This window comes from Nesoenas mayeri (genome assembly GCF_963082525.1).
Source record: "Nesoenas mayeri genome assembly, chromosome: 1".
Taxonomy (NCBI): Eukaryota; Metazoa; Chordata; class Aves; order Columbiformes; family Columbidae; genus Nesoenas; species Nesoenas mayeri.
The window spans coordinates 113,010,601-113,036,834 of NC_137541.1; the positions used below are offsets into that span (position 1 = coordinate 113,010,601).

The 26,234-nt window shown below is 35.7% G+C and overlaps 1 protein-coding gene across 5 annotated transcripts in view; it reads right to left on the minus strand.

The window, feature by feature from the left end:
- DMD (dystrophin) overlaps positions 1-26,234 on the minus strand; it is a gene marked incomplete at both ends in the record, with an annotated part of 1,256,016 nt that overhangs the window by 688,001 nt on the left and 541,781 nt on the right. For all 5 annotated transcript variants that reach the window (XM_080362523.1, XM_080362521.1, XM_080362520.1 and 2 more), the window contains 7 exons: positions 4,423-4,584; positions 12,603-12,752; positions 13,504-13,638; positions 15,213-15,395; positions 17,883-18,053; positions 21,458-21,613; positions 23,145-23,258. In XM_080362523.1, the coding sequence (XP_080218649.1) occupies positions 4,423-4,584; positions 12,603-12,752; positions 13,504-13,638; positions 15,213-15,395; positions 17,883-18,053; positions 21,458-21,613; positions 23,145-23,258 (1,071 nt within the window). The remainder of the gene's footprint in view (positions 1-4,422; positions 4,585-12,602; positions 12,753-13,503; positions 13,639-15,212; positions 15,396-17,882; positions 18,054-21,457; positions 21,614-23,144; positions 23,259-26,234) is intronic.

Consider the following 26,234-nt stretch of genomic DNA (forward strand, 5'->3'; position numbering starts at 1 on the left):
CTGTAATATATATGGAACTAAAATTGTGGAATAATGGCTGAAAAGACAAGATGATTAGATGGAGTGTATATCTAATATGCAAACACAGATTTTAGTATCAGTGACACTGAAAGGAATACACTACAAAAACAGCTGACAGTTCCAGCTAATGTTATAACAGCTAGTTAGAAAAACATTTGATGGACATTCTGGAAAATATCCTGGTGAAACTGCTTTCTCATGGCAGGTCATAGATACCATTTTTCACCCCAGAACTTGGAGAAACTTCTCATATCTAATGTCTGCTCCTGAAGAAGGAAGAAGACCCTGTTGGTTCTGCTACTTCAAGAACGGGAGATATATATTACAGTGCACATTATCCTCCATGACATTTTCCAGTCAATATTGTCTACACCACCAAGATCAGCAATTGATAAGTTCTCAAAAGCTGGATAAATTCAGAAGGAGAAAAATGTGAGACATATATCAACACATTCCAAGATGGGACAGAGAACCCTGATGTCGCTTGAACTCAGAATGAGCAACAACAACTCTTAGACGAGAATTACAGTTTTGGCTCTCCTGAACTGCAGAGAATAGCTTGCCAGCTCTCTTAGTTGTATAAGGTTTTTCGATTTGTATTTCTCTAAATATTACTTAGCTAGCCTAACAACTCTCAAGAATGGTGCTCAGTTTAACCTAAGTTTTGCTTATTTTCATGATTTCTATCAACACCTAAGGAGTCAGTTCTCAGCCTAATGTATGGAGAAAATAAAACATAGAGAGCATTCTGGTAGGTTAATCTTCATAAATGGAAATATTATGACTCTATCAAACATAAAAACCTATCTGAAACAATTTCAGAACTGTTAGTGGTTACTTTTGCAAATTCTGAAATGGTAAACAAAGTACCAGAAGATTAGAAAAAGGAAGTTGAAGTACCCATCTTAAATGAACTAAAACAATATGTGCCAATGATATCACTCCTTTGCAAAAAAAAGGTGGGAACAGCATACTTAGTTTTGGACACTACTCTTCAAGAAGCATTAACTGAAGAGTCTGAATGAGAGGTAAATCTTCAGAGAACAAAAACATGACTGATAGAGAAAGACTGAGTAAGCTGGACATGACAAATGCAGATTAAACACAGTTAATGCAGTGTTCAGATGCTATGGATATGTATAACGTGTGAGAACATGTATAGTACAAAAATTTGCATAGATATTAAAACTTAATACATAATCAAATGTAAGCTTACACTTCTGAATAAGGTTTCCCAGTGATTCCCTCTTTGACCACTGATGTACATGTCTGTACAAAAAAAATTCTCACAATTTCCATCAGATGAATAGTAAATGTAAATAACTTTAACATTAGACATTTTACTAAGTTGACAATTGTGAATTCTTTGTCCCAAAATATTAGCCTGAAGCCAATGAAGCACGACATTATTCTTGTCAAGTAACACATTGCACAATAGAACAACTCTGCTACTGTAACATCACATTAACTTTGGTCTTGAACATAGCACAATGATATTTTAATAACAGATTAATAACCATCTTCACCTAGAAAGTAGTCAGGTGTGTAGTGCTTATCATTACAAAATGGAAATTATTCAAGGAGTTTATTGAAAAGGCAAAGTATATTACTTTTAGTATTATCAGAAACACAATATTGTTCATTTATTCTCCACATTGTATTTTACATAAGTCTAAAGGCAAAACAAACAAATGACTTGTCACATGCAGTTGAGAAGTGAAGTAAGTGTATTTTCTGCCTCATAATATAAAACACCCCATGTAATCTCTCAGACTAAACAGAAGCACAAAGTAGAGATTCTCTCGCCAATCAGAAGTTATTTAATAACAAATCTACAAATAATTATCTGAAAAATATTTTGTCATATAAATGTAATATTTTCAGTACAGAACTATTTTCTAACTGTCAGTTAAAGGGTATTTGAAAAAAAAGTCAGTAACTGGCAAATTCCTGTGATGACGACTTTTTTCCCTGTATTTTCATGATAAATTTAGAGAAATTAAAGAGACTTCAGTTGGGAACATGAGATCAAACACACAAGTAAATAATCTTTCCTACTGGAGTGTTGTTTTAAACTTTACCTCGTTCCAGTTTTTTTTCATCACTACACCTTGAGGAACCCAAACTGATTTATCTGTGTAGTTGCTGTCAGATTGTTCTGTCTGAATACAGCTTCTTTAGTTGTACTTAAAATGTGTTGGCTGGCAGTCTCTCTAGCATTAAATTCTCAGTGCCACATGGTGGAGTAAGAACCACACAGAATTTACATTCACGAAATGATCCAAAAGAGGAGTTCAACAACACATACTTAACATCCCTTTTTTTTTAGTGTCAACTTCACGAATAAACTAAATTGATCATTTCACTTAAACAGATGAGCTAAATATAATTTTGTTTTCTCAGGTTCATTTCCAATCACATGAACCAAAGATTATTCCTCCTATCAATGCTCTAAACAGATTTGATTTTTTGAAGCAAACACACAGAGCTCCCAAACCCTCAACAGCTTTCTGATTATAAATTCTCCCATATGTTGTTTTAGAAATGCAATACATACTGTTGAATGGTTTGCTAAATCGCTCAGCATGGACAAAACTGACCCATGCCCAGAAACAAACACCATCGACTGAAAGATTCCCATTCCAGCTGTGCAGACACTATTGTTATTGTATATGAATGAACTATTTTCTGCTCTGTCAAAGAGCTGTGCCAGTAGAAGCTCCACTGAAGATGTGGCCATTTAGTATGTGCCTATCCTGCCACTGATTGGCATGGCCATTCACTAAAGGATTGACCCAGTATATTTACCCACATAAAATTGATTGTTTATTCTCTTTAAGACTTTTAAAGAACTTCATGACTGAACTTCAGAGAACTTCAATATTTGCATTAAATCTTTTTTTTGTTGTTGTTGTTTTGTTTTCTTTTTTTGTTAGATCCCACCGGCATCTTAAAATAATAATATAAAAGGGAAAATCTCAGAAGTCTCTATGCTGGTTTTCTCACAGTGAATATAGTACAATCAGACAATAAAATCTCAAGAACAATCTCAAGAACAAAAACAAGTTCTTCAAAAATACTGGGCTCATATTTTCTTATTGAAGTGTGCTAATTAAGGTTTGATGAGTTTTGTGCATCTTCAGTTAAAGTTCTGAATTACTTCCTTTACAGAGTCTGTAATCCTTGCCAGCACTGTACCTGAGGACGCACATAAACCAGATGTGCTCATGGGATAAATGAAGCACCATCCTGATCCTATTCTTATACTGACATAATTAGAAGCAAATAAATTAGAATCCATTTTTTAATAAGATGACTGCAAATCTGATCCTGTTTTCTAAATATTTTTTTAATTCACACACACAAAAATATCTGCATGTACGTATAAACACACACAAAGTGACTGAAAGGTACATCTATCTACCTTTTAATTCAAAAGACATGAAAACCTTTATTTCTAAAGGAGAGAAGACATGATTTTCAGGGCTATATATATACAGTTCTGAATATATTTAACATTGTCTAAGTTACTCCATACAAGACACTCACTTTTTAGAACTATTTAAAATTCCACAGGCATGCCAGAAAAAAACCACAATTAAATGCCTCTTCCAAAATAATTATAAACCATTCATTTTCAATTTCCCTGTAGACTTCTTTGTTTGTTTACTTCTGTAATATGACTTCCTAAATATAGGTGGAATTTACAGAAAAGTTGCTGTACATAATATTGTAAATTATTAATAACTTTATACCAGAAATGTTTGGTTTTATTTAATTTGTATTCTTACAATCTTAAAGCTGCAGTAAAGCAGATGTTATAGAAGAAAGAAAGACTAAAAATGAGAATTATGTGTACATTTTTATTTCAAAGGCTGAATAAACCGTTTCTAAAGAACAGGAAAAGCTGTTTCTGTTAAACTTACATGAGCAGTAAGAATTGAAATATAAGTACATTTATGTGCATCATTAAATAATTAACAATGTTGTCTATGTTTCAATAATTTAGTAACAATCTCTAGGCCAGGTAATCAACTTTGTAAAAGAGCCATCTAAGAGTAGTGAAGATGATGAATTTCTTCTTTCTAGGATGGGAACCGGATTTTAAAGAGCCACAATGTTTATCTTTGTTGTTTTAAAATTGCTGTGTTGACTTCCATGGCACTTATAGTTCTTTACATCTTCTGGACAGGTATATAATATAAAACAGAAAGAAAATTTGACTTCACTAGAAGATTAGCGTGAACTTCTCAAAGTAATCCTACCTAAAATTTACTTGCACTTTCACGCTGATCATGTTGCAAATCCCCATTATTAATATGAGGCTAAGAGACAACCAAACCCTCTTTGGTTGATTGACAAAACCAGTAAGCACATCAGTTCAACCTGTATATAACTTACCTGTGCTTCCTGAGGGACCTGCGCTGCATCAACTCTCTCTGCAGTGTAGGCTGTCAGCTGTTTGTCAATAGCAGAAAGAGACTCTTGGATTAAGCGGAGGGTTTTGTCAGTCTCCTGGGCAGATTGAATACTCTGTTCAAGGGTCTTTTGTCTTCTCACAGCCTAAAAATAAAAGGCAATATTATAAATATTCACAGTAATAATGAAGAGAGTATATTTATCCCATATTCTTTTAAATCAAAAAATGCAGGCTAAGAATCAAAACCAGTACTCTTGGTTTGTGCTCATCCACCTTTTTGTATGATAGGTTGCGCATCTTTTTGCCACCCATTCAGTTCTTTGCAGTAAGAAAAAAACAAATAAACCCCCAGATTGCATAGACAAGTTCTAAAAATGTAGGATCCTGAAACACAAATGCATGCATTGAGGATTCCTATACAGAGAGAAAGTTGGCAAAGCTGCATAATAACACCATCCCGATAGTGCAGTCTTTCATTCTGAGGCATAGCGCTCCTCCTAATCTTATTATATAATTCAAGAGATTTTGTTTACTGAGAATAGGGTTACTGTCATCACAATCCCATCCGAGACAATCCACTTCAGTAAGTGAAAGGGATAAAGACTCTCTTGAGAAGGAACAATCTTATATGAAGTATAAATAGCTGTCTGGAACAGAGGCAATGCCTACTCTGGACAAAAAGAGAGACAGAACCTTGTCTTGTCTTGTCTTGTTTGTGGACTTGCCCAACCTGTTATCACTCTAACCATAGTCTCTTTTAGCATAGTAAGTTGACTCGTGCTTCTACACCACCAGTGCCAGTGCCACTGTGGGTTGCCTACCACCACCTTTTACACAATCTTTTATTTTTGTTATGGTTTACTGAATCAGAACAATAAATTCTCCTTCCAAATTGTCCTTAAACCACACATATATTTAAACTCTTGACATATATGGGTTAGTTTTAACTATTCTTTGTAATGGTTTAATATGGTATTTACCAGGTAATAAATAACCTGGTACTTTCTTCCATGGGTTGTCATGTCCACCTGTGGACTCGGATTTTACTTAGACTACAGCTTCTGCCTAGCAGAGTTTATGCTTTATACAGAGCACATAGTAATTACCAACAATCTAAAATGCAATACAGTTTTTCTCTGTACAAGCCTAGCTATGCTGTTGACCACAGAATGAAGTGACTTTCTTTGACATGAATTAAAGAAGGGAGAAGGCAACCACTTTTTAAACAACATTGGTAGGTGTCCTTCCATTTTTCAAGTCAAATCAGACTTTTTCTCCTTCATGAGCCATCTTTAATTTGATTTCATACCTATTATGAAACTCTTGCCTTGAACAAAAATATCTCTCAGCAGTTCAGTGAGAATATTTGATATATCTGTACCTTCTTCACAGAGCTCAGATTCTTATAGAGCTTCACATTTAATGAATGAAAAAATATTATTTCTTGTGAGCATTCTTGCTAACTGTTCTACTTAGTTAAAGCATAGTGATCCAATCAGTATTTACTATATTTGTGTTTGTAAGCTACTTTGTGCTATTTCAAAAAGAGCTGATCAGATAATCTTGTATCACTGCCAGGGCCAGGAACCTTCTGTAGAACTGAGCAGCTTTACATATCAGACCCATGCTGTCAGTGTTACTGGAAGCACCTGAGCCACTAAAGTGTTACTACAATACCAAATGAAGCATAAAACTGCAGTAACATCACAGTACAGTACAAAGGCTTGCTACTTAAATGACTTTTACCTTCATCTGATTTGAGATTTTATTTTGAAAGATTCTCACCCTGTTCAAAGCAGGGCAGTTAAAAAACATGGCTTCCATTTACCTTGACACTCCTTACGACTAATTTGTAAGCCTGGCTAAGATACAGTCACTGTCAACCTTTTCATTTGCATCACTATACAGTAGATTGAAAGACACAGATCAGAAACATGGTAACTAGCTTTTTACAGCACCCAGGTAAGGGCATCCTCCTGGAAGCATGGAAGAAAACCTCTCTGCCTTTACTGATCTCATTGCATAACTGGTAGGACTAATCCACATGCACAGTCCATTCAATCAGCGGGTTTTAGCGTTCTGATGTTCAGAACAGCTCACCATTTAAAATAAAACACTGTATCAGTCATTAAAATAAGTGCCTTCACTTTCCGGAGAATTCAATATACTGGGCACAAATTTGGTGCTAAGTCCTTCTGAAAAACTACTTTTACCATAATACTTGAAGCTTTGAACCTTTGTTAAATGCTGTCAGATGCTAACTACTATTTGCAGCTTAGCTCTTGCTTAGGTACAGACAAATTTGCTGCCATCCTCAGGAGCAGCCTGCGTGCATGCAACAAAGTAGTTATCACTGCATGGAAACTCACAAAAAAATCTTAAACCTGTATGACAAATATGTGGTTATTGAAAAATTGTCATCTCTATGTTGATATTAGCAGAAATTATATATCAAAATCTGGTTTTAGAATACAACTGGAAAAATGAAAACATTCCCAAACTCGTTCATCAAATACTAAAGCAGATACAATTTAGAAAGAATTACAACAAATCCTTACCTGAGTCTGACAGAAATTTTATGGCTGGATTTCAAACAAATGTAAAGTCTGATAAATGTATATGCATGTTTGTTATATCTTTGTATGTACACAAAGTCAGTAGGTACATACAAACACAGACAAAATATACTCCTTTCATTGTCCTCAGAGAGAATTTGGTTACAGCCTGAAAATCTGTGTGACATTTTGCATCTTCCAAGTGAGGTGAAAGTACATCTTTTCCAAAAACTGTGAACTGTTTAGATGAATGGCATCTTCACAGTTGTGATGATTTTCACAGATATAAACGGGTGCTGCTTTAACTTTTTTTGTTTGTATTGCTTACTGGGAACAGACCCCATCCTGCACACTCCCCTAAACTCAAGCCTCTGTCCCAACCCTGTTCAAGTCACACAATAAATGTAACAAAAAAGTCTTCACAATAATGTTACAAAAGGTACAATGCACTCATGCAGTGCAAGCTATTTCTTCAGTGCATAACACCTGACTCAAAAAAACCTAATCTTGTTCACTAAGTAGGTCCCTGGCACTATCACTGGCATTGCAGAATACTTACCAGTTCAGTCAAGGGGAATGTCACAATATGGAAGAGGATTCTTCCTCTCCTTCAGTAGAAAAGAGGGTTACTGACAGATGTAAGCATTAGAGAGCTGTACAAAAAGGGCAGATGCACTACACACTTACATCTGTGAACTTGAGCTTCAAATTTGTCCTTAAAACTCATATGTCTGTGTGTGGGAAAATCTGTACATACAGATTTTTAAAAGATGTGAAAGTTGAAATTTTATGTATCTAAAATACAAAAATATTTTAATTTATGATGTTCTGGTTTTACGAGGTTTGTTTTGGCTTGTGGTTAATTTGTGTGTGTACACTGTTTTGGGGTTTGTTGGTTTGTTTTTTTGTTTTCTCTGGAAGATTATGGTTTTTCTGTTCATCTGTGGAAGAAATAGATAGTTTAACATTGCACTGTATAAATGGATCTGGGAACATAACAGGAAGCTCTAGCTCTGCTATCAGATCATAGTTGATAAAGCTGAAGGCTTTGGTCTCTAAAGGGAAGTGTCTGACAGTTAATCGCTAAATAGAATATCTCAGGATAATAACCATTTAATTATTTCTGAGCCAGTGAAATGTTGACGTCTGTCAAGGAAAATAAAAAGAAACAAAAAAATCTGCTGTTAGGCACTACCCGAATGAAAGAGAAAGAAAAAGGTATTTATGGACTGAACTTTTTATTAAAGTCTCTACAGGATTTTATAGATTTTTAGTTATTTTTTATGACTATGCATAACATTCGATTTTTATGATATGTGGTATTGCATAAATCTGTTTACAATTTAACAAAGATCAATGGTAAATGCATAAAATGGAAATGCTGCATATTACCCATATAAAATTCCATATGAAGAAAAAAGCTGCACTGAGGGGCTGGAGAAAGGAGAGCTGGAGATGCTGAAACTTCTGCTTGTGACTGGAGCTCATTCTTTGATGTTGAATATTATAAAGCTATATTTATAGACATTGCCACTTTTTCTTTAAATAATACATTTCATTTATTTAATGACATTAGTCACACATGCAGTTACTAGGATGTTGGTTAGAGTTTTATGCTTAAAACCAAGTAGAGTTTTGTTTTTAAGGCAGTACTCATTAGCTGTGCTGTGGGAGAAAAATACAACAAAACCTTTTGAAAATGATGGTGCTTTTACTACAGGGTATATTTATTTAAAATGCAGAAGAAAATTCATTAATCAGCTTATAAGTTACAGCTCATGGAAAGGGGTCTGTTAAGAAAGGCAAAAATATGTCAACCCTTTTTTGGCTCAGTTATACTCTCTATTGAGAAATGTTACTCCAGAGCAAAAGTCAGAAAATGGTAACTTTAAAATTCTTTTTTAACTTATTTAAATTACTTTAAAATTTAACCTGATTCTTGGTGTTATAACAGTTGCATCTCAGATGTAAAGGGTGTTCCAAAAAGATGGACCTGTTTCAAAGCACGGTGATTTCAAATTGAGTCCATCATTTTGAAATGGCCTGTATTACAACATCCCTATACATTTTGCATCAAATTGTTAATGTGTTAATATCTGCTTTTTGTTTAGAATTTTTAATATCCTACAAGCTAGAACTAATTCTTCTGTAATTTCTAGTAATATTTCATGGTGTGTTTTTAAAGTAAGTGGCTACAAATATTTGACCTTTCAGCCATAAAGTGATACTCATCTTTGATCAACTGTATTCCAAAACTGGAAACTATACCAAGGAGCACTTTTTTATTTCTTTAGGTTATCACTGCTGACAGTGCCTCAGAAGACTCTTAGAAGCCTTCAAAGCAATCACGTGGAGATGAGGCATGATGAATTCTTTCTCCTCTTGAGATGAGAACAAAACAGATAAACTGTGTCAAATGATGAATGTGTGCTCTTTTAAAGAATCAAAGGGTAATCTTGAGGGGAGTCCTAAAAGAAATTAAGAGACAGTCCCCAAGAATAAAAATTGAATCTAGTGTAAAGCCCATCTGAGCAATAATGTTTTATGAAGTATTTTTGCAAGCATAGTCTCAAGAATATCCACCTGACATTTTTGAAGTTTGCTGGGCAGGATGTAAATTACTTTCAACATTACAGGGGATGATAACCACTTGCCATATTAGCTTGAAGTTCTTCAGGCAGCAGTGTTTTTTAGATCCAATATATAGAGCTGTAAGTGAATTAGTCCTTGAAAAGTACAGATAGGGTATATGTTGCTTATCGACCAACCCCAGATGTTCAAAAGCAAACTAAACACACTCAGTCTTTGTTAACTAAAGAGATAAGGCATATAAACATAAAGCCATTATCTGCCTTTAAAAATGAATCTCTATCTCAGTAGCAGTGCTGCATTTTCCTGCAGCATCATTCATATGGCAGTGGTTTGGTTAGGCTGTTCTATTAGCAGTGAATAAATATTTCACTTATTGCCTTGGTAATTACCTGTACAATTATTCAAATAAAAATAAATAACTTCATCACATTAGGATAGCCTATTAGCCTGTCTGAAGTAGAAGTGACCTTGAACACAAGCTAAATAGTGTTATACGCCTGCTATGTATTTTTATGCGAGGAGAGTGCATGCTGTTTGGATTTCAACAGCACTATGCAAACAGTGCAGAAAATTCAGTGTTGGCAATCTATGAAAAAGGTGTGTGAGACTTCACTGGAAAAATTAATAAAACACTGTTGTAGAAAATATAGAGAAAAGAAGTAGTGTGACCGAGTAATTCACAATTGAAACAGTTTCTTTACAGTTCTTATATTCATATACAAATCTCACCATTAGTATTTGACAACCAAATATCAGGTCAAGCTTTCCAAGGACAGGGGAGGGAGGTAGAGGGGCTTCCTCTCTCTGCCTTTTGTTTCTATTTAAGTTAAATTGGAAAGCAGTGAATACCTTTCTAATTTATTTTGCTTATATACTCATCCGTATTGTGTCCAGAATTTCACAAATCTTCATGTTGTGCTTTCCACATTTAACCCCTGCAGCAGGCAAGAATTTTGATTTAATGCCTATTATTTTAAAGACTGAATATGATTCATCTATCACTCAGCAAGATTATTTGAAAGTTCAGTTTTCACACACTGGCAGCTGTCTGTATATTCACAATTTTCTCCTCCAAGTCAGGAAAAAAATTACAGATACCAAGAAGAATTCCATGGAATGTATCTGCTATGTTTAATTTTCCATTATGACACTGCCAAGCAATATGGGACTATGTGAATGTCTGCACTGCACCAGAACTACTAGCATTTAGTTAGTAGAGGGAACCAGGCTCTTTGCCTCCCATATTTCAAGTTGAAGCTCAGAACAGCTGAGGATGCTTCCTTAATTTTTACTGTAGTGTTTTTACTTCCACTGTTTTCAAGAACATTTCAAACACTACGAAAGAAGCAAAAATATTATCATTGTCATGGTAGACTGATATCATTCTAACACAGCTGCTTCCAAAAATCTTCACTTCTGCATCATTTATATGATCAAAATCGAGTAAGTTTGACTGGCTTTGTAGCTCATCTTTGAGCATGTTCTGGCTCCATTCATAAAGAAGGTCTCTGTGTCCTTTGCTAGGTCTTTCCCTAATAATTTCTTTTAGATCTTTCCAAAATACTAGATCTGACATCATCTTAATATTTCTCTTCATAGCTCCAAGATTTTCCTTCTGAACAGTAATAGTCAGCTCAAAAGTTACAAATTCATATATGAAGCCAGAAGTCCTCCATGAGTATCATTTTCCATGTATTTGCCCTGAATATAAAAATAATAACTTAACTCTCTTGTTCCACTGTCTTGCACGGTTACTCTGTTTAGAGTTTGTCCCCACCTCTGTTACTAGCAAAGTACTAGTAGCTGAGTTATTTTCTTACATATCCTTTGGTCATTTTAAAATTATTTGATGAATTCTGTTTGGTCCTGATATTATACACATACATACACAACTAGTATTGGTACACATAAAAATATGTTGAATAAACTCCTAGTACTAAAGGCAAATATTAATGCACAAGTATCATAGTTTTGAATTGATTTACCAGCAAAAAAGTACACTGTCCCACTAGTGGGATCTGTCAAAGAATTAGTAAAAGATTTTTGGCTGTTACAAAGATCGCTAATCTAGCATATTGCTAGGTTTCAATCTCCTAGTGCTAAACATGTTTCTATATTGAAGTGTCTTTACGAAATCTTTCACTGATACAAACATGCTGTTGTTTAGTAGAGAATACATCTATAAGAGAATGTTACTTTTATCTTTAATTTTAAAAACAGTTTGCTTCTCAGTAAGAGTTTTGCTATAGAAAGCATCACTTAATATGCAATTGAACACAAAAGCAACTAGACAGTCACTTCAATGCATGAATTTTAGGGTTACCTATTGCACTGATTTTGTCTGGGATGGATTTAATATTCTTCACAGCAGCCTATACGTTGCTGTGCTTTAGACTGGTGACCAAAACAGCACTGATAAAACAGAACTTTTAGCTATTGCTGAGCAGTGCTTGCACAGTGCCAAGGCCTTCCGTTTCTCACTCTGGCCCTCCCAGAGAGTTGGCTGAGGTGGGCAAGAGTCTGGGAAAGGACAGAGCCAGGACAGCTGACCTGAATGGATCAATGAGATATTCTGTACTGTATAGAGTCATGCTCAGCAATAAAAGGGGCTTGGAGGTAGTTCTTACAAAATTGCCATTTCCCAGTAATTGGCTGGGCATTAGTCTCCTGATGGTGAGTGATGAGTTTTGTATAACTTGCTTCTTCCTTTCTTTTTTTTTTTTTTTTTTCTTTCACTTATTAAATTGTCTTTATCTCAGTCCATGAATTTTCCCACTTTTGCTGTTCCAACGCTCTGCCCCATTGCACCAGGAGAGGTGGGGAGTGAGTGAGCAGCTGTGTGGTGATTTGCTACCTAATGGCAAATGGCAAATGGCCCACCACACCTGCGGTTTAGGAACTAGACCAACAAAATATTTTTTTGTTCCTCTTTATTTTTCTTTATTTTTTTTTTTTAAAAGGTACCAGACTGTCAGTGGAAAGACATGGAAAGACAGGTCCAATATTAAATATACCTCTTGCTGAAGTTCTTCCCATCGAGTGTTGAACTTCTCAAGTTTTTCATTGATCAATTCATCCAAAATTCCACCATCAGTTAAAGTCTGAGCCAATTCCCGAATCTGATTGCGATTATCTTCTGGATGTCTCATTAAACGTTCCAGAGACTGAAACAAGGTCAAAAAAGTGGTTTGTTTTCCTTTCTGCAAATAAAATTCTACAGAGCAATCACAATTCATCTTAAAAATAGAAATAAGAAACTTCATATTTCATACAAAATAGAAGTAGAGAGAAAAGATAAAAATATCTATGTCCCATGTCCTAACAACTAAAACAAAGAAAGATTTTTTGCAAAGCAATAAATTCAGTGCTTTATTTAAAAAATGTAGACTATGCCAAATTACTTCGGTCGGACTTTTTGTGTACTTAAAAGAAAATTTAAAAAAAAAAAAAAAGCTTGAGTACCTGAATGGGTGAAATTTAACAGTGAAAATGCATTACCAATGTAACATTTTGTATTTTGATCCGCTAAGAGTATTAACTTAATTTGTATAAATTTGAAAGGCTCCATGAATAAAAATTAAGTAGTAATAAACAGAGTTGTAGTGCTAGGATGAAGGTTTGCTCTTTCTGAAGTCTTCAACATTTTTGTGACTGGCTTAAGTGAGGCCATGTTTTTTAAAACATGTATTTTATTGTCATCAAAAAATGTCTGTGAGGTCAGGCATGATACATTTAATTAGTCTGTTTCATTTAGGTGTATTTGAATTCAAAAACTCATTTGTTGAATCAAGTGAGAACAAATATTCCAAATATTATGCATCTTACTCATGTGTAATGTTGATTCATAGTTTGTTTTAAATGTAATGTAAAATTTATCAATACATGTAAGATGATACTATTCAAGTCAGCACTTACATCTAGAGACTCAGAAATCTCTTCTGCACCTCCCTGGATATTTTCAGTTGCCTTGAGTTTCAGTTCAATCTCATTCAACCATTTATTCTCTGCATCCAAATATGACAATAATTCATGCCAACACGCCCATACCTCCTGATGGAAAAAAAAAAAAAAATAACATTGAGATTGAAAGTCTCACAGCTAAATTTAACTTAACAAAACATTGAAAACATTGCATCCCCAAAACAACATGGTTGATATCTGATGGTTATGGTGTGATATACTTGATTTTTTCCCAGTATTTATGTGTTAACAAAACATTGAAAACATTGCATCCCCAAAACAACATGGTTGATATCTGATGGTTATGGTGTGATATACTTGATTTTTTCCCAGTATTTATGTGTTCCAAACAAATACAATACACCAATGAAAACATTTTGATTAAACAGAATAGTCCCACAGAATATTCCATGTAAATGTGAACACTTCTGCAAAACACAACTTGAATCTTTCATCTCATTAACTATTCACTTTACATGCTTTTCTATAAAATTTTAATAATTATTTAAAGTACAGGTTTATAAAATGTCTAAAACTACCACTTTCAAGAATTCTGACTGAAATCTCTACAGAAATTAATTCTAAATCACATTTAGTGCAATTTATAGACCACTTAAGCAATAAAGTACTAAACATAATGTTATAAATGTAAATGTAAATGAACTTATGTTCTTATTCTCCTGTAAAAAAATTATTGTCTAATATTTTATTTTTACAATGTCTGAAGACACTTAAATAAGCAGATAAAAATGGCACTTTATCTTCAAGTAAAACATTTCAATGATCACAAATAATCTTTTCAATATTCCTTTTTGTTTGTAGAGGTTAAAATAATTTTATTGAGATGCACTAGGCTGTTTATAGATCAAGTTTCTCATAGTGCAATTCACCTCACCTAACTTTGGTCACATCAAATATAAGTGTCTAGTCTAGGAGGAGGTTATAGAGGGATATTACCACACAACAACAACACTGATGACCAGGGAAAATACAGACTACCAGCTTAGACTACATACCTAATTTTCCACAGTGAAATTTAGAGGAGATAAATTTTACTAAGGCATATAATTGTCCTGTATGAAGATAGATATTGCAAATTTGTTCACAACAAAAAAACATACCTAATTTACAGTGACCACTGTATAATATGCAAATAGTCCTAGGGCAAGAATCTGAAATGGCCAAAATGGCAGGGTCAGCTCAAAATGCATGAGATATATTCAGCTTGCCAGCAGATTAAATGCTGTTCCCATGCTGAGATAACACCACCTGTCCAGCTTCAGGGCCATTTAATCAAAATCCTTAGCCATGAAAGAAAGGGCCATAGAGGGGCTGGTGAAGACAACATTGCAAGGTTGCTATAGGAACCAGATGCTTGGCATAATCTCAGGAAGGATAAGGACCCTGAGCAGCCATTGCTGTCTCCCACCCAAGAGCCACATCTGAGGGTTGTTTGTTTGTTTGTTTTAACTTAACTCTCCAGCATATAGGGTTCTCAACAAGATTTAGGTATATGGCTCATACCATGCGGTACTGAGTAAATGGCTCATAAAGTGAGGACAGCCTTGAGCAACTCATGATCCAATATGATAATACATCTTTGCTCTCTACCATACTTCTGTGGTTAGAAGGGCTATAAATACAGGGATAGACAAGATACCAACCTCCAAAGTTTTGCACTTTCCATTCAGTCGGCTGCAGAGTCGCTGGTAGCTGGTAATTAGAACATCAAGTTCCTTTTTCAAAGCCTCATGAGCTGCAGGTGGAGCCTTTGCTATAAAATTATTCACAGATTCAGTAATAAGCTTCACTTTCACTTCTTTCTGCATTGCTTCCTCCTTTGCTCTCTACCAAAAAACAAACAAACAAACAAAACAGAAAAAAAAGAAAAAAGTTGTAGTCCTGGTTTAAGAAGGAAGCTGATTTCTAGTAACTCCATTAGAATTCTCTCTGACAGAAGTCCGTCAGAGGGAAAAAGGAAAAACTACCCAACAGGAAAAAAAAAACCCCAAAAAACAAAGTAACAAACAAACAAACAAACAAAACCAAGCACAAGAGACATTTAATTCCTAGACTTTCTAAAATAACCTTGAAATAATATTTTTTTTTCTTTTCATTTTGTTTCCAACACACGATACTCAATACAATATAACATCTTCTCACAAATATATAGTTTCCTGGAGATATCAGAATAGTAAAACATTTCAATATATTTTTTTTTTTTCCCAATAAATTCTTCAAACATCTTTTCCATAATACTTTAAGAATAATAAATGAAAAAAATCTGTTATGTTACAAATTCATGTACCTAGGTAAACAGCATGTACCTGGCAAGCAGCAAGACAGAAGAAAAAAAGAAAATACTACAGATTTGCCCTTCCTTGACACTGTTATTAGCTTCCATTTAAAGATAAATTGAGAAAATATATTTTTTTCCACTGTACATTTTACACTTTTATCAAAGCATTAATTTTTATTTCATTCCCTCACTTTACAGAGATAGAAAAATCAGTGCCATTGTTCACCACCAGTGAATGTCAACCTAACATGAAGAAAGGAAAAGGGAGCATTCTCCCAAACAGCGTTAAGACCTGAGGCAGAGAAGTTTCACAGAGAACGAACACACGGAATCAAGATCTGAGGGACACAGAACCACAAACAGGTGATGAATTAAAACCAATAGTTAACAAATCATATGTAACTGATCTGGAGCCACTAACCTGACACTTTTCCCCCATTTTAGCCTATGTAACCAAAACAACTATTCAATTCTATATTTTCTTCCTCCATTTTTTTGCTACTCTTCCCCTTGTTACGGTGCCTCATTTAAGAAAAAAAAAAAAAAAAAATATATATATATATATATATGTATGTATATAAAATTGTCATACCTAGCATTGTTTCCTCTGACAGCCTACAATGGGATGATGTCTATGACCAGAGACACATAACTACTGAAAACAGAGTGATGGTATACATAATGTTAACAGTGTGTACTGGTCTTGACAGGAATTTAAGATGAGAACTTCTTGGCCTGAAGACAGTAAAAGGAAACCTTGTTCCCTACAACCTTTTTTCTCCCTGGGTCCAGTGAAGCCCACAAACCAAAATAATCGGGATCAGGCTGTCACTGCCAGAGAAAGCTCACTAGGTTGCTCTTGGCTTTCCCTTTTGCTAGCTGTCAGAAGAAATGGGCTGCAGGATGAACAAAGAGTTCTGGCCCAGATCTTGTCTGTTGTGTGACAGGAGGGGTCGCTGCAAGGCTCTGGGGAAAATGACCATCAGGAGCAGATGAAGGAATGCATGAGAAATGATCTGGTTATCTGCACAGATCGAGGTGTCATAGTTTAATATCCCTGTACTTCAGCTGGAAGTACAGAATATGAAATCCATGGGGGCTGTCTAAAACTGTATATTTAACCTATTTCATTATTCAGTGTAATGTAAAAATTTGAGTTGTGTTAGTTAATTACTAAAGAAGAACTGTGCCTCTAGAACAGATATTTACTTTTGATATATTTGTCTCATTTACAATGCATCAAACTTGTTCCATATATTTCCATATATTCTGTATATTCTGACTAGCATTAAGCCAGTTCTGCCAGTAAATAAAGACATCATCAGTTGCATGGTCATATACTGTCAAACACTGGCAAAACTCTATGGACAACAGAGAGTTTGTGAACTAAGTTTTGAATAGATTGTCAAGGCTATGTAATCTGTCTTCCTGAATAGCACAGGTCAAACAATTCACCTATGAAATAAAAATCAAGCCCACATTCAGTGGCTGAGAAACAGTATATTTGAGCATGTATCACACTCTAGTGCTTTTTGGTTTTTGTTTTTTTTCCAAAGGCCATATTCACTCCACATGAAAGAAACATTACTTAATTGAGACAAAAAAATATACTGTTTCTATACTGCTATATTAAAGAAATAAAATAATAAATCATGAATACTTAGTATATACTAACATGCACCCTGAAGTACTAATTTTTTTTATCTCTCTTTAATATAAAAAGAAGACAGAAAACAGATTTTACTCAGTTAACTGCTGCTAACACCTGATTATTCCTTAAGTAACATTGTTGAGGCTGCATCAAAATCAAGTATCTAACAAAGCAAAGAGAAAAAAACACAATGCACTACTGTGAAAAATTATATTATCTTCCAACATATTCCAAATAGAAATTATTTCAAGCCGCCTACTTCTTCAATTTAAGGCTAACAAGTAGATCTAAAAAGGCACCTTTCTAAATGAAAGAGTAGACTTTTTTACAATGAAAACATCAAAAGCGCTTTAAACACACATCAAGGAATTAGCTCATTTTTACCTTCAGTTCCTCAACAGCTTTCTGTAATTCATCAGGTGTTTTATACTCAAAATCTCTTTCCAGATATTCTTCCTCTGCTTGTGTTATCCATTCATGCATTTCTGACAAATCTTTTCTGAGACTCACAGTCTTATCCAAACCACCTTTTAATGCTGCCTTCTTAGCATAGGCCTTTAAGAAAGAAAACATTACATGGTACTTGAAAAAAGGCTACTGTACAAACTTGACAATATTTCAGACTGAAAAGAAACAAATTCAGTCCTACACTAATAACAATGATGTAATTAGGCAGATATTAACAAGTAATTCCACAGATATTAATAACAGGTAATTGAGAAAGTATTACACGTGTATGCATTCTTTTGTTAGTGAGTCACTGCTGTGCAGAATGAGTTTTCAATGATCCTATAGCAAGATTCTATGCCATATGCTGAGGTCCTCAGAAAATAAATCTGAAAAAACATCACTCCACGACTATCTTCTAAAAGATGTTAAAAGAACCATCACAGGAGATCTTGAAAGTGCACTCAAGCATAAAATCAGAGGCTTTTGAGCTGTAAAGTCAGATAACCTTCAAACCAGTTCGAATACAACTTGCCAGGGAACAAAGCAAAATGCATATCTTTCTTTTACTGATGAACTAATTATTGAATCACTCAAAAAGGTGTATATCCTAAAGAGAGGTAAATTTAAAAAAATAATCTTGTACTGGAAGAAGCTATTTTAAAGGGAAAAATACTTTTCTAAATCCCTTGCCGATCACTATATAGGGGTCATATAATTTATATAGCTCAGGTATAGAACTAGATGATCTTTAAGGTCCTTCCGAACTCAAACCATTCTATAATTCTATGAATTGTGCATCAGCTTCTTAAAATAGTGTGTAAATGATTAAGCCATTGGCTGAGCCATCTTTCAATGGTAAAAAGAAGTTTGCAACAAAAACAACCGGTTGCACTAGAGCCATTTTTCAAAGTTGGGTATGCCGAGCTGATTGCTCTGATATCCTGCACTGTGATGCTACTTCAGTAAATGTTATTTTTGGTATCATCAGGAGGAAAAGTGTCTTAGTATTTGTGTTTTCTGATTGTTACTGGTTTCTTTACACACCCTTGAGGACTGGCTGTTAAACATAAATATTGTTCTGCACAAATATTGTTTTATAGAACAAAAGAGAGTGGCAATAAAAAAAGTCACGTTCAACAAGTATGAATGCAGAAACATACATGGTCCTACTAAATTCCCTCTTCCTCAGTCACAGCACCAGAAGAGAGGGTAATCTCTCATCACGTGGAAAGAGAATCTGAATGCCAATTGTTAGCTCTCACAATCCTATTAACTGCATGTATATCAACCCAAGCTGATTTTCCAAACTCTTTCACAAAATCCCCATATGCCAAAAGGTGAGCCTGTGAGGAAGAACAAAGGCCTGACTGAAGAGAGAAATTTGGCTGGAATTCAGGGAAAAAAGAAGAGTTTATGACCTTTTGAAGAAGGGACAGGTAAATCAGGAGGACTACACAAAGGATGTCACAAGGTTATGCAGGGAGAAAATTAGAAGGGCCAAAGCCCAACTAGAGCTCAATTTGGCTACTCCTGTAGAAGACAATAAAAAAATGTCTCTATAAGTACATTAGCAACAGAAAAAGGGTGAAGAAGAATCCGAATCCTTTAGCAGACATGGGAGGAAACAAAGTGACAAAGGCTGTGTAAAAGACTGAGGTAGTCAATGCCTTCTTTGCCTCAGTCTTTAATAGTAAGACCAGTTGTTCTTGGGATACCCAGCCCCCTGAGCTAGAAGACACAGACATGGAACAGAATGAAGCCCAAATAATCCAAGGGGAAATGGTTAGCGACCTGCTGCACCACTTAGACCCACACAAGTCTATTGGACCAGAGGAGAGGGCTGGAAGAAGTGCTCATCAACCCACTTTCAATTATTTATCAGCAGCCCTGGATAACTGGGCAGGTCCTAGTGCACTGGAGGCTGGCAAGTAGGAAAGTAGGACATCCATCTACAAGAAGAACTGAAAGGAGGATCCAGGGTACTACAGGACTGTCAGTCTGACCTCGGTGCTGGGGGAGGGCATGGATCAGATCATATTGAGTGGCATCGTGTGCCACATACAGGACAACCAAGTGATCGGGATGAGTCAACACATGTTTATGAAAGGCAGGTCCTGCTTGACCAACCTGATCTTCTTCTGTGACAATGTGACCCTCTTAGTAGATGAGGGAAATGCTGTAGTTGTTGTTTACTTAGACTTTAGTAAAGCCTTTGACAGCATTTCCCACAGCATTCTCCTGCAGAAATTGGCTGCTCGTGACTTGGATGGCATTACTCTTTGCTGGGTAAAACACTGGCTGGATGGCCCAACCTAAAGATTTGTGGTGAATAGAGTCGAATCCAGCTGGTGGACAGTCACAAGTGGTGTTCCCCAGGGATCAGAATTGAGACCAGTTCTGTTTAATCACTTTATCAATGATCTGGATAACGGGATCTAGTGTACCATCAGTGAGAGTTTGCAGATGACACCAAGTTGGGTGGGAGTGTTAATCTGCTGGGGGGTAGGAAGGCTCTACAGAGAGATTTGGACTGGCTGGATCAATGGGCCAAGGCCAATTGTATGAAGTTCAACAAGGCCAAGTGCCAGGTCCTGTGCTTGGGTCACAACAACCCCAGGCAGCACTAAAGACTTAGAGAAGAGTGGCTGGAAAGCTGCCTGGCAGAAAGGGATGTGGGAGTGCTGATCAACAGTGGTTGAATATGAGCCAGCAGTGTGTCCAGATGGACAAGAAGGCTAGCAGCATCCTGGCTTTTATCAGTAATAGTGTGGCCAGTAGGTCTGGGGCAGTCATCATCTCCCTGTACTTGGCACTGGTGAGGCTGCACCTTGAATCCTGTGTTCTGTTTTGGGCCCCTCACTACAAGACAGACATTGAGGTGCTGGAGAGATTGCAGACAAGACCGGTGAAGGGGCTGGAAAACAAGTCTGATGAGGAGTGGTTGAGGGAACTGGGGCAGTTTAGCCTTGAGAAAAGAAGTGTCTACAACTACTTGAAGGAGGTCGTAGCAAGGTGGGTGTCAGTCTCTTTTCCCAAGTACCAGGTGATAGGACAAGAAGAAATGGCCTCAAGTTGTGCCAGGAGGAATTATTATAAATTCACTGCTTTAGCATGTTATTTCACTTAGAGTAATGGCAAGAAAACACAACAATGCAAAATACAATGCAACAGGTGAAATACAGAACTTGGCAAATGCTTATGCTTATATACCAGTTTCAGAAACCTAGTTTTGCAGGAGACATAAATTACATTGCTGTTAAGATCTAAGATACCAGGATATAAATTTGTTATAAAAATTAGTAAGATACTGTATTACAATATGAAGAGATATACTTTATATGTATTGCTACATGCTAAATAGAATTTCTAAAACAGAATTTTAATTAATGGGGACCAAATGTGTCTAAACATAGTTTCATTTCTACTTGATATGCATAGAAGGACAAATTCTGCTGATGGGAAATCTGATTATTAATTTAAAATGAACCACTCAGAAGGAGATTTCATACCTGTTGGCAAATATGTTCCCATTGAACATTGAGCTCCTTTAGTTCTGTCTCTATTCTGGAAGCAAATTCTGGCTCTGCTTCACTCTTTATTTTCTTCCCAACCTCATTAACACTGTTCAAACTTGGCTGGATTGTCTGGATATCATTTACTAAAGCCTAAAAGAACAGCAGAATATTAAGTAAGCAGCATTCACACAAAATTTCAGATATACTATCCCTGTCAAAATGTGTCTACATGAGATTCTGACATGTCTTTGGTTCAGACCTCTAGTCAAATGAGCACAATTTACTGACTTAACCATGAAAATAAATTTTAAAAGGATGAGCAGCTGCAATGTGGTAAGCTATTCTATATCAGATAACGTTCATTTGCAAAATATGTAACGAAGTTTTAACTGCTATGTATAGACTATATATACACAGATAAGTATAGTGTTCTATTCTATGTATTATATCTATTACAATACCTAGATCTTTGATTCACATTTGCGCAAGAGCATCCAATCATCATAGTGGAAAAGTATTTGTGCACCCATCTTATTAACTGTGCCAGTATTACCCTTGGATTGTTAATTCACCTGATAACGTGATCTGAATGGTGATATTCTTTGATTATGTCTAATTATCAGAATTATATTTTTGTTTGAATATTATTTAAATCCTGAGGTAGTTCTAAATTGCCACCTCCAATTTTATTTCCTAAGGCCTTCTTAAGTGCTGAAGATGTTAAACTGGGCTTCCTACACAGTAGAAAAGGCTGGAAGCATAAATACATAAAAGATGATTAAGATTTTGGTATCTTTACTATATATTTGACAGTAATGGCTAATATTTGTGCAAACTCGTCGCAAATTCAGGTGACAAATTCTAAAGAAGTTACATATAACTTACAGTTCCATAGAGACAAGAGATGTCCTATATAATTTATAGTAACTTTTATTTAAATAAGGGGTAAGAGAGAAAGTCCGAGGAGTTCCTAAGTTCTGTAAGATCAATATGTATGTTTCATGATATTTACACATCTTGCCAGCACGCTTACAGAACTTGTAAATTCCACTGAACACATAGACAGAGACTATCATAGATTACAAGATTCACTGCTCTTACACACTCTGTTGAGACAGGCAGAAGAATTTGTAAACCTTGTGATGGAAGTGGCAATACTTCATGATGCTTTAAAACTCTGTTGGGACAAAATCCTGGAACTTGTAAGTTTAGTGAAAAAAAAAAATGGTTATAACTCACAATACTTACAAGTTCTTTCGGCACAGTCACAAAAGCTTGTAAATCACATGTGAATAATAGACACAGAAAAAGCTCTTCTGGCTTATATTATGCAGTTTATAACAAATATACATGTAAAGTTTGTAAACTCAACAAAGTACATAGTTATCTGAGGAGGCTAACTTTTTATTTGCTGCAACTACCCTTTTGATGTTGCACTCCTGCTATAAATGCATAATGATACTGTGAATGTATGCCTCCTCTCTGTATTGAAATTTCCCGTTTTCTTAATAGAATTTTCCTTCAAACCCAGGAAATGCAGTAGGTTCAAATACATTGCAGAGGACGACCTCCTTACAACATGAATTTATTTTTAGGAAAACTAATCATTTGTGCAATTTCTGTATAAGCTAGGCTTATAGAGAAGAACTGAATAATTGTCAAGCAGGCAGGTAATACTCACTGTACATTGATCAAGTTGCTTTTCCAGTGCTTCTGAATCACCAAGGGCAGGCCACTCTTCTTTCAGAAAAACATCTACTTCAGCCATCCACTTCTTCAGTGTTTTAGTGTCATTCTGTTTATTAAAAAGACATTTTATTGCATTGCAAAGAACCTGACTGGTAATAGCATAATTCATCCTGGCACTGCAACTAAAACTCAACGCAATGTAATTTCAAGATTATTGAACTATCTGAAAAATACAAACACAGCAAACAAGCAAAACCAATTTTATCTAGGGCTGTCATAGATTCTTTTGCCTGCACTCTGACCATTTCTGCCCAAGCTTAATGTGTCTACAAGCAGGCAACTTTCTGGCTCTCAAGTTTCTGCCTTCCAAATCTCATTTGTGTTTAGATGATGCATGAGTGTTCATTGGTTTCTTGTATGGCTTCAGACTACTCACACTTGGCAATTAATTCAGAGTCACCTATCAAATCCTCCTGTGTTTCAATTTGTGAGTCCCTTCCAACTCAGGAAATTCTACAAATTTAAATTTCAGGCTCCTTTTGGAAATTTCATGTTCTATTGCCTATTTCTCTACCACAACACAACACAGAAAGACTCTCTTACTACTCTGAATGAAAAAAGAAAAAAAAAAAACAAAACAAAAAAACAACAAAAGAAAAACCAAAGAACCAGTACTGAAACAGTAATTGAAACATTCACTTCAGAAACTAAAATAATGTAATGATTCAATGAATCATTTCAGATAAGGATTCTCAATTACTGTCTCTAGCAGCAGAGTATTTGTAATCAGTAATATGCTTTTGCTGAATGCAAAGTTGAATTAAAGCACTAAAAAGGACAGTTCATAAGCATACAGGCTGTGCCCTAAAATATGTACAAAAATGCCTTAGCAGCTATTACAAGACAGGTAACCAAAGGGAACATTTTCCAAATATGCTTGATATATTTAATAACAGCAGGCTAACATGGAAAATGAACTGAATTAATAAGAATAATCATACAGAAATTATCCTTATATTTCAGAATGGCAATTAACAAAACACTGTTGAAGTGTCTAGTGTGCATTCCATTATCATTGAGTAAAAATAGTTCAGAATCATATTTCATGATGACACCTTAATACCATTAAATGAATACTTTAAGCATAGTTCATTAATGCTGCAAAATATAGATCTGATGGGATTTACAGTCTCCAGTTAATGATGAAGATCAAGTGTATGACTTGCAGTTTGAATCATACTGTAAATGCATTTTATTTGTCAACACTGATTTCCTTCATAATTCTTCCATAAATTGCAACAGAGAAAACAATTGTCTGGAAGAAAAATCATTCAAGGAGTTGAAAAGACAATGATTTTTGTATTAACTGTGTACTACAGTGACTTCAGCAATAAATATAAAGGCTAAGATTTGTATGCAACAATAGCTCACATAGCTTCCAAAATATGTGTTCTACAGAGCGTGGTCATGATGTTCAGGACTTTCTGCTTTTAAGAGCAATAAGGGAACCTGTAAACCTCTACCCAGAAAATTCATGGGGGAAAAAAAAAGACAAATATTTGAATTTCTCAAGCAAAGTATATTGCTCTGTTTTGTGCAATTGCAAATATTTAATTATATTATTGACAAAACCACTTTTCAGTTTTCGTATTTATATCAGGTTTATGTGGCAAGGTTTTGGCAGCAAGGGTGACCTCTTAGAAGAGAGGTCAGGTGCTGTCCCTGTGCTGGGTACAGGCAGTACCAGCTGCCTCCAATGGACCCGTCACAGGACACAGCTGACCCCATGGTCACTAGTGACGACTCTGTGATAAGACAGTTAAGAAAGGTCAAAACCACCAGATAGACAAGATGCCAAGGTCAGTGAAGAAAGGAGGAGAGGAGGTGCTCCAGCTGCCACAGCAGAGATTCCTCTGCAGCCTGTGGTGATGCAGGCTGTCCTCCTACATACCATGGAGGTCCATGGTAGAGCAGATACCTGCTCTGCCACCTGTGGAGGAACCCTGTGTCCAAGCAGCTGGATGTGCCCTAAAGAAAGCTGCATCCCATGGAGAGCTCACATAGGAGCAGATGTTTCCTGAAGCACTGCAGGGGATGGGAGGACCCAGGCTGGAGCAGGAGAAAGGAGTGAGGAGGAAGTGGCAGAGAGGAGCTGGTATGGACCAATTGCAGTCCTTGTTCCCCTGGACCCCTTGGTGGGAGATAAGACAAGAGTGAAGCAATAGAGCACTGCCTAGTAGAAAGAGGAAGGAAGGAAGGTGTTGTCCTATTTGGTTTTTTTGTTGTTGTTGGTTTTGGTTTGTTTGTTTGTTTGTTTTTTTCTGTTTTTCACTACCCAAATCTATTTTCATTGGCAATAAATGAAATCAGTTTTATTCAAGTTGTTTCTGTTTTACCAGTGATGGTAACTGGTAAGCAATCTCCCTGTCTTTATCTCAGTCCAAGAGCTCTTCCATCCTATTTTCTCCCTCTGTCCTGCTGAAAACAGGGACTGAGAGAGCAGCTGGGAGGGCATCTGGCTGCTGGCCAAGGTTATCCCACCATGTCTTTAAACTGCATTCCAAGCTAAATTATAAATGGTACTGATAAAATGTTTCCTCCGTTTTCTGTCCATTTTGCTTATTTAAAAACTGATCAAGAGTAACAAAATAATGAGTACTTTTTTATTCTCTTTTTTTTTTACTACACAAGCAGAGGTGAAAGAATACTTTGACCAAAAAAAAAAAAAAAATCCTGATCAGATAACTCTATTGAATTAGACTTGTATTATAATTCACAATGTGGAGCTCATTATGTATAATATTTTAATACCAGCAAACCGAAGCCAAGGACAAAAATATTTCATGTTACAAATAGAAGAAATACAAAGAGAAAACACTGAGAAGAAACACACTGTGAGAACACAGCTTCTGCAGGACCTCCACCTTCAGAACTTTCTTTGTGATATCCCCCATGAGAATGTGTTTGTTTGTGTGGGGGCCAGGAGAGTAAAAGCATATTAAAAACCATGAAAATACTTCCTCAATTTTTGTGATTGTTTAATCTGAATTAATCTGAAACCTGTTCCCTGAAGTTATATAGA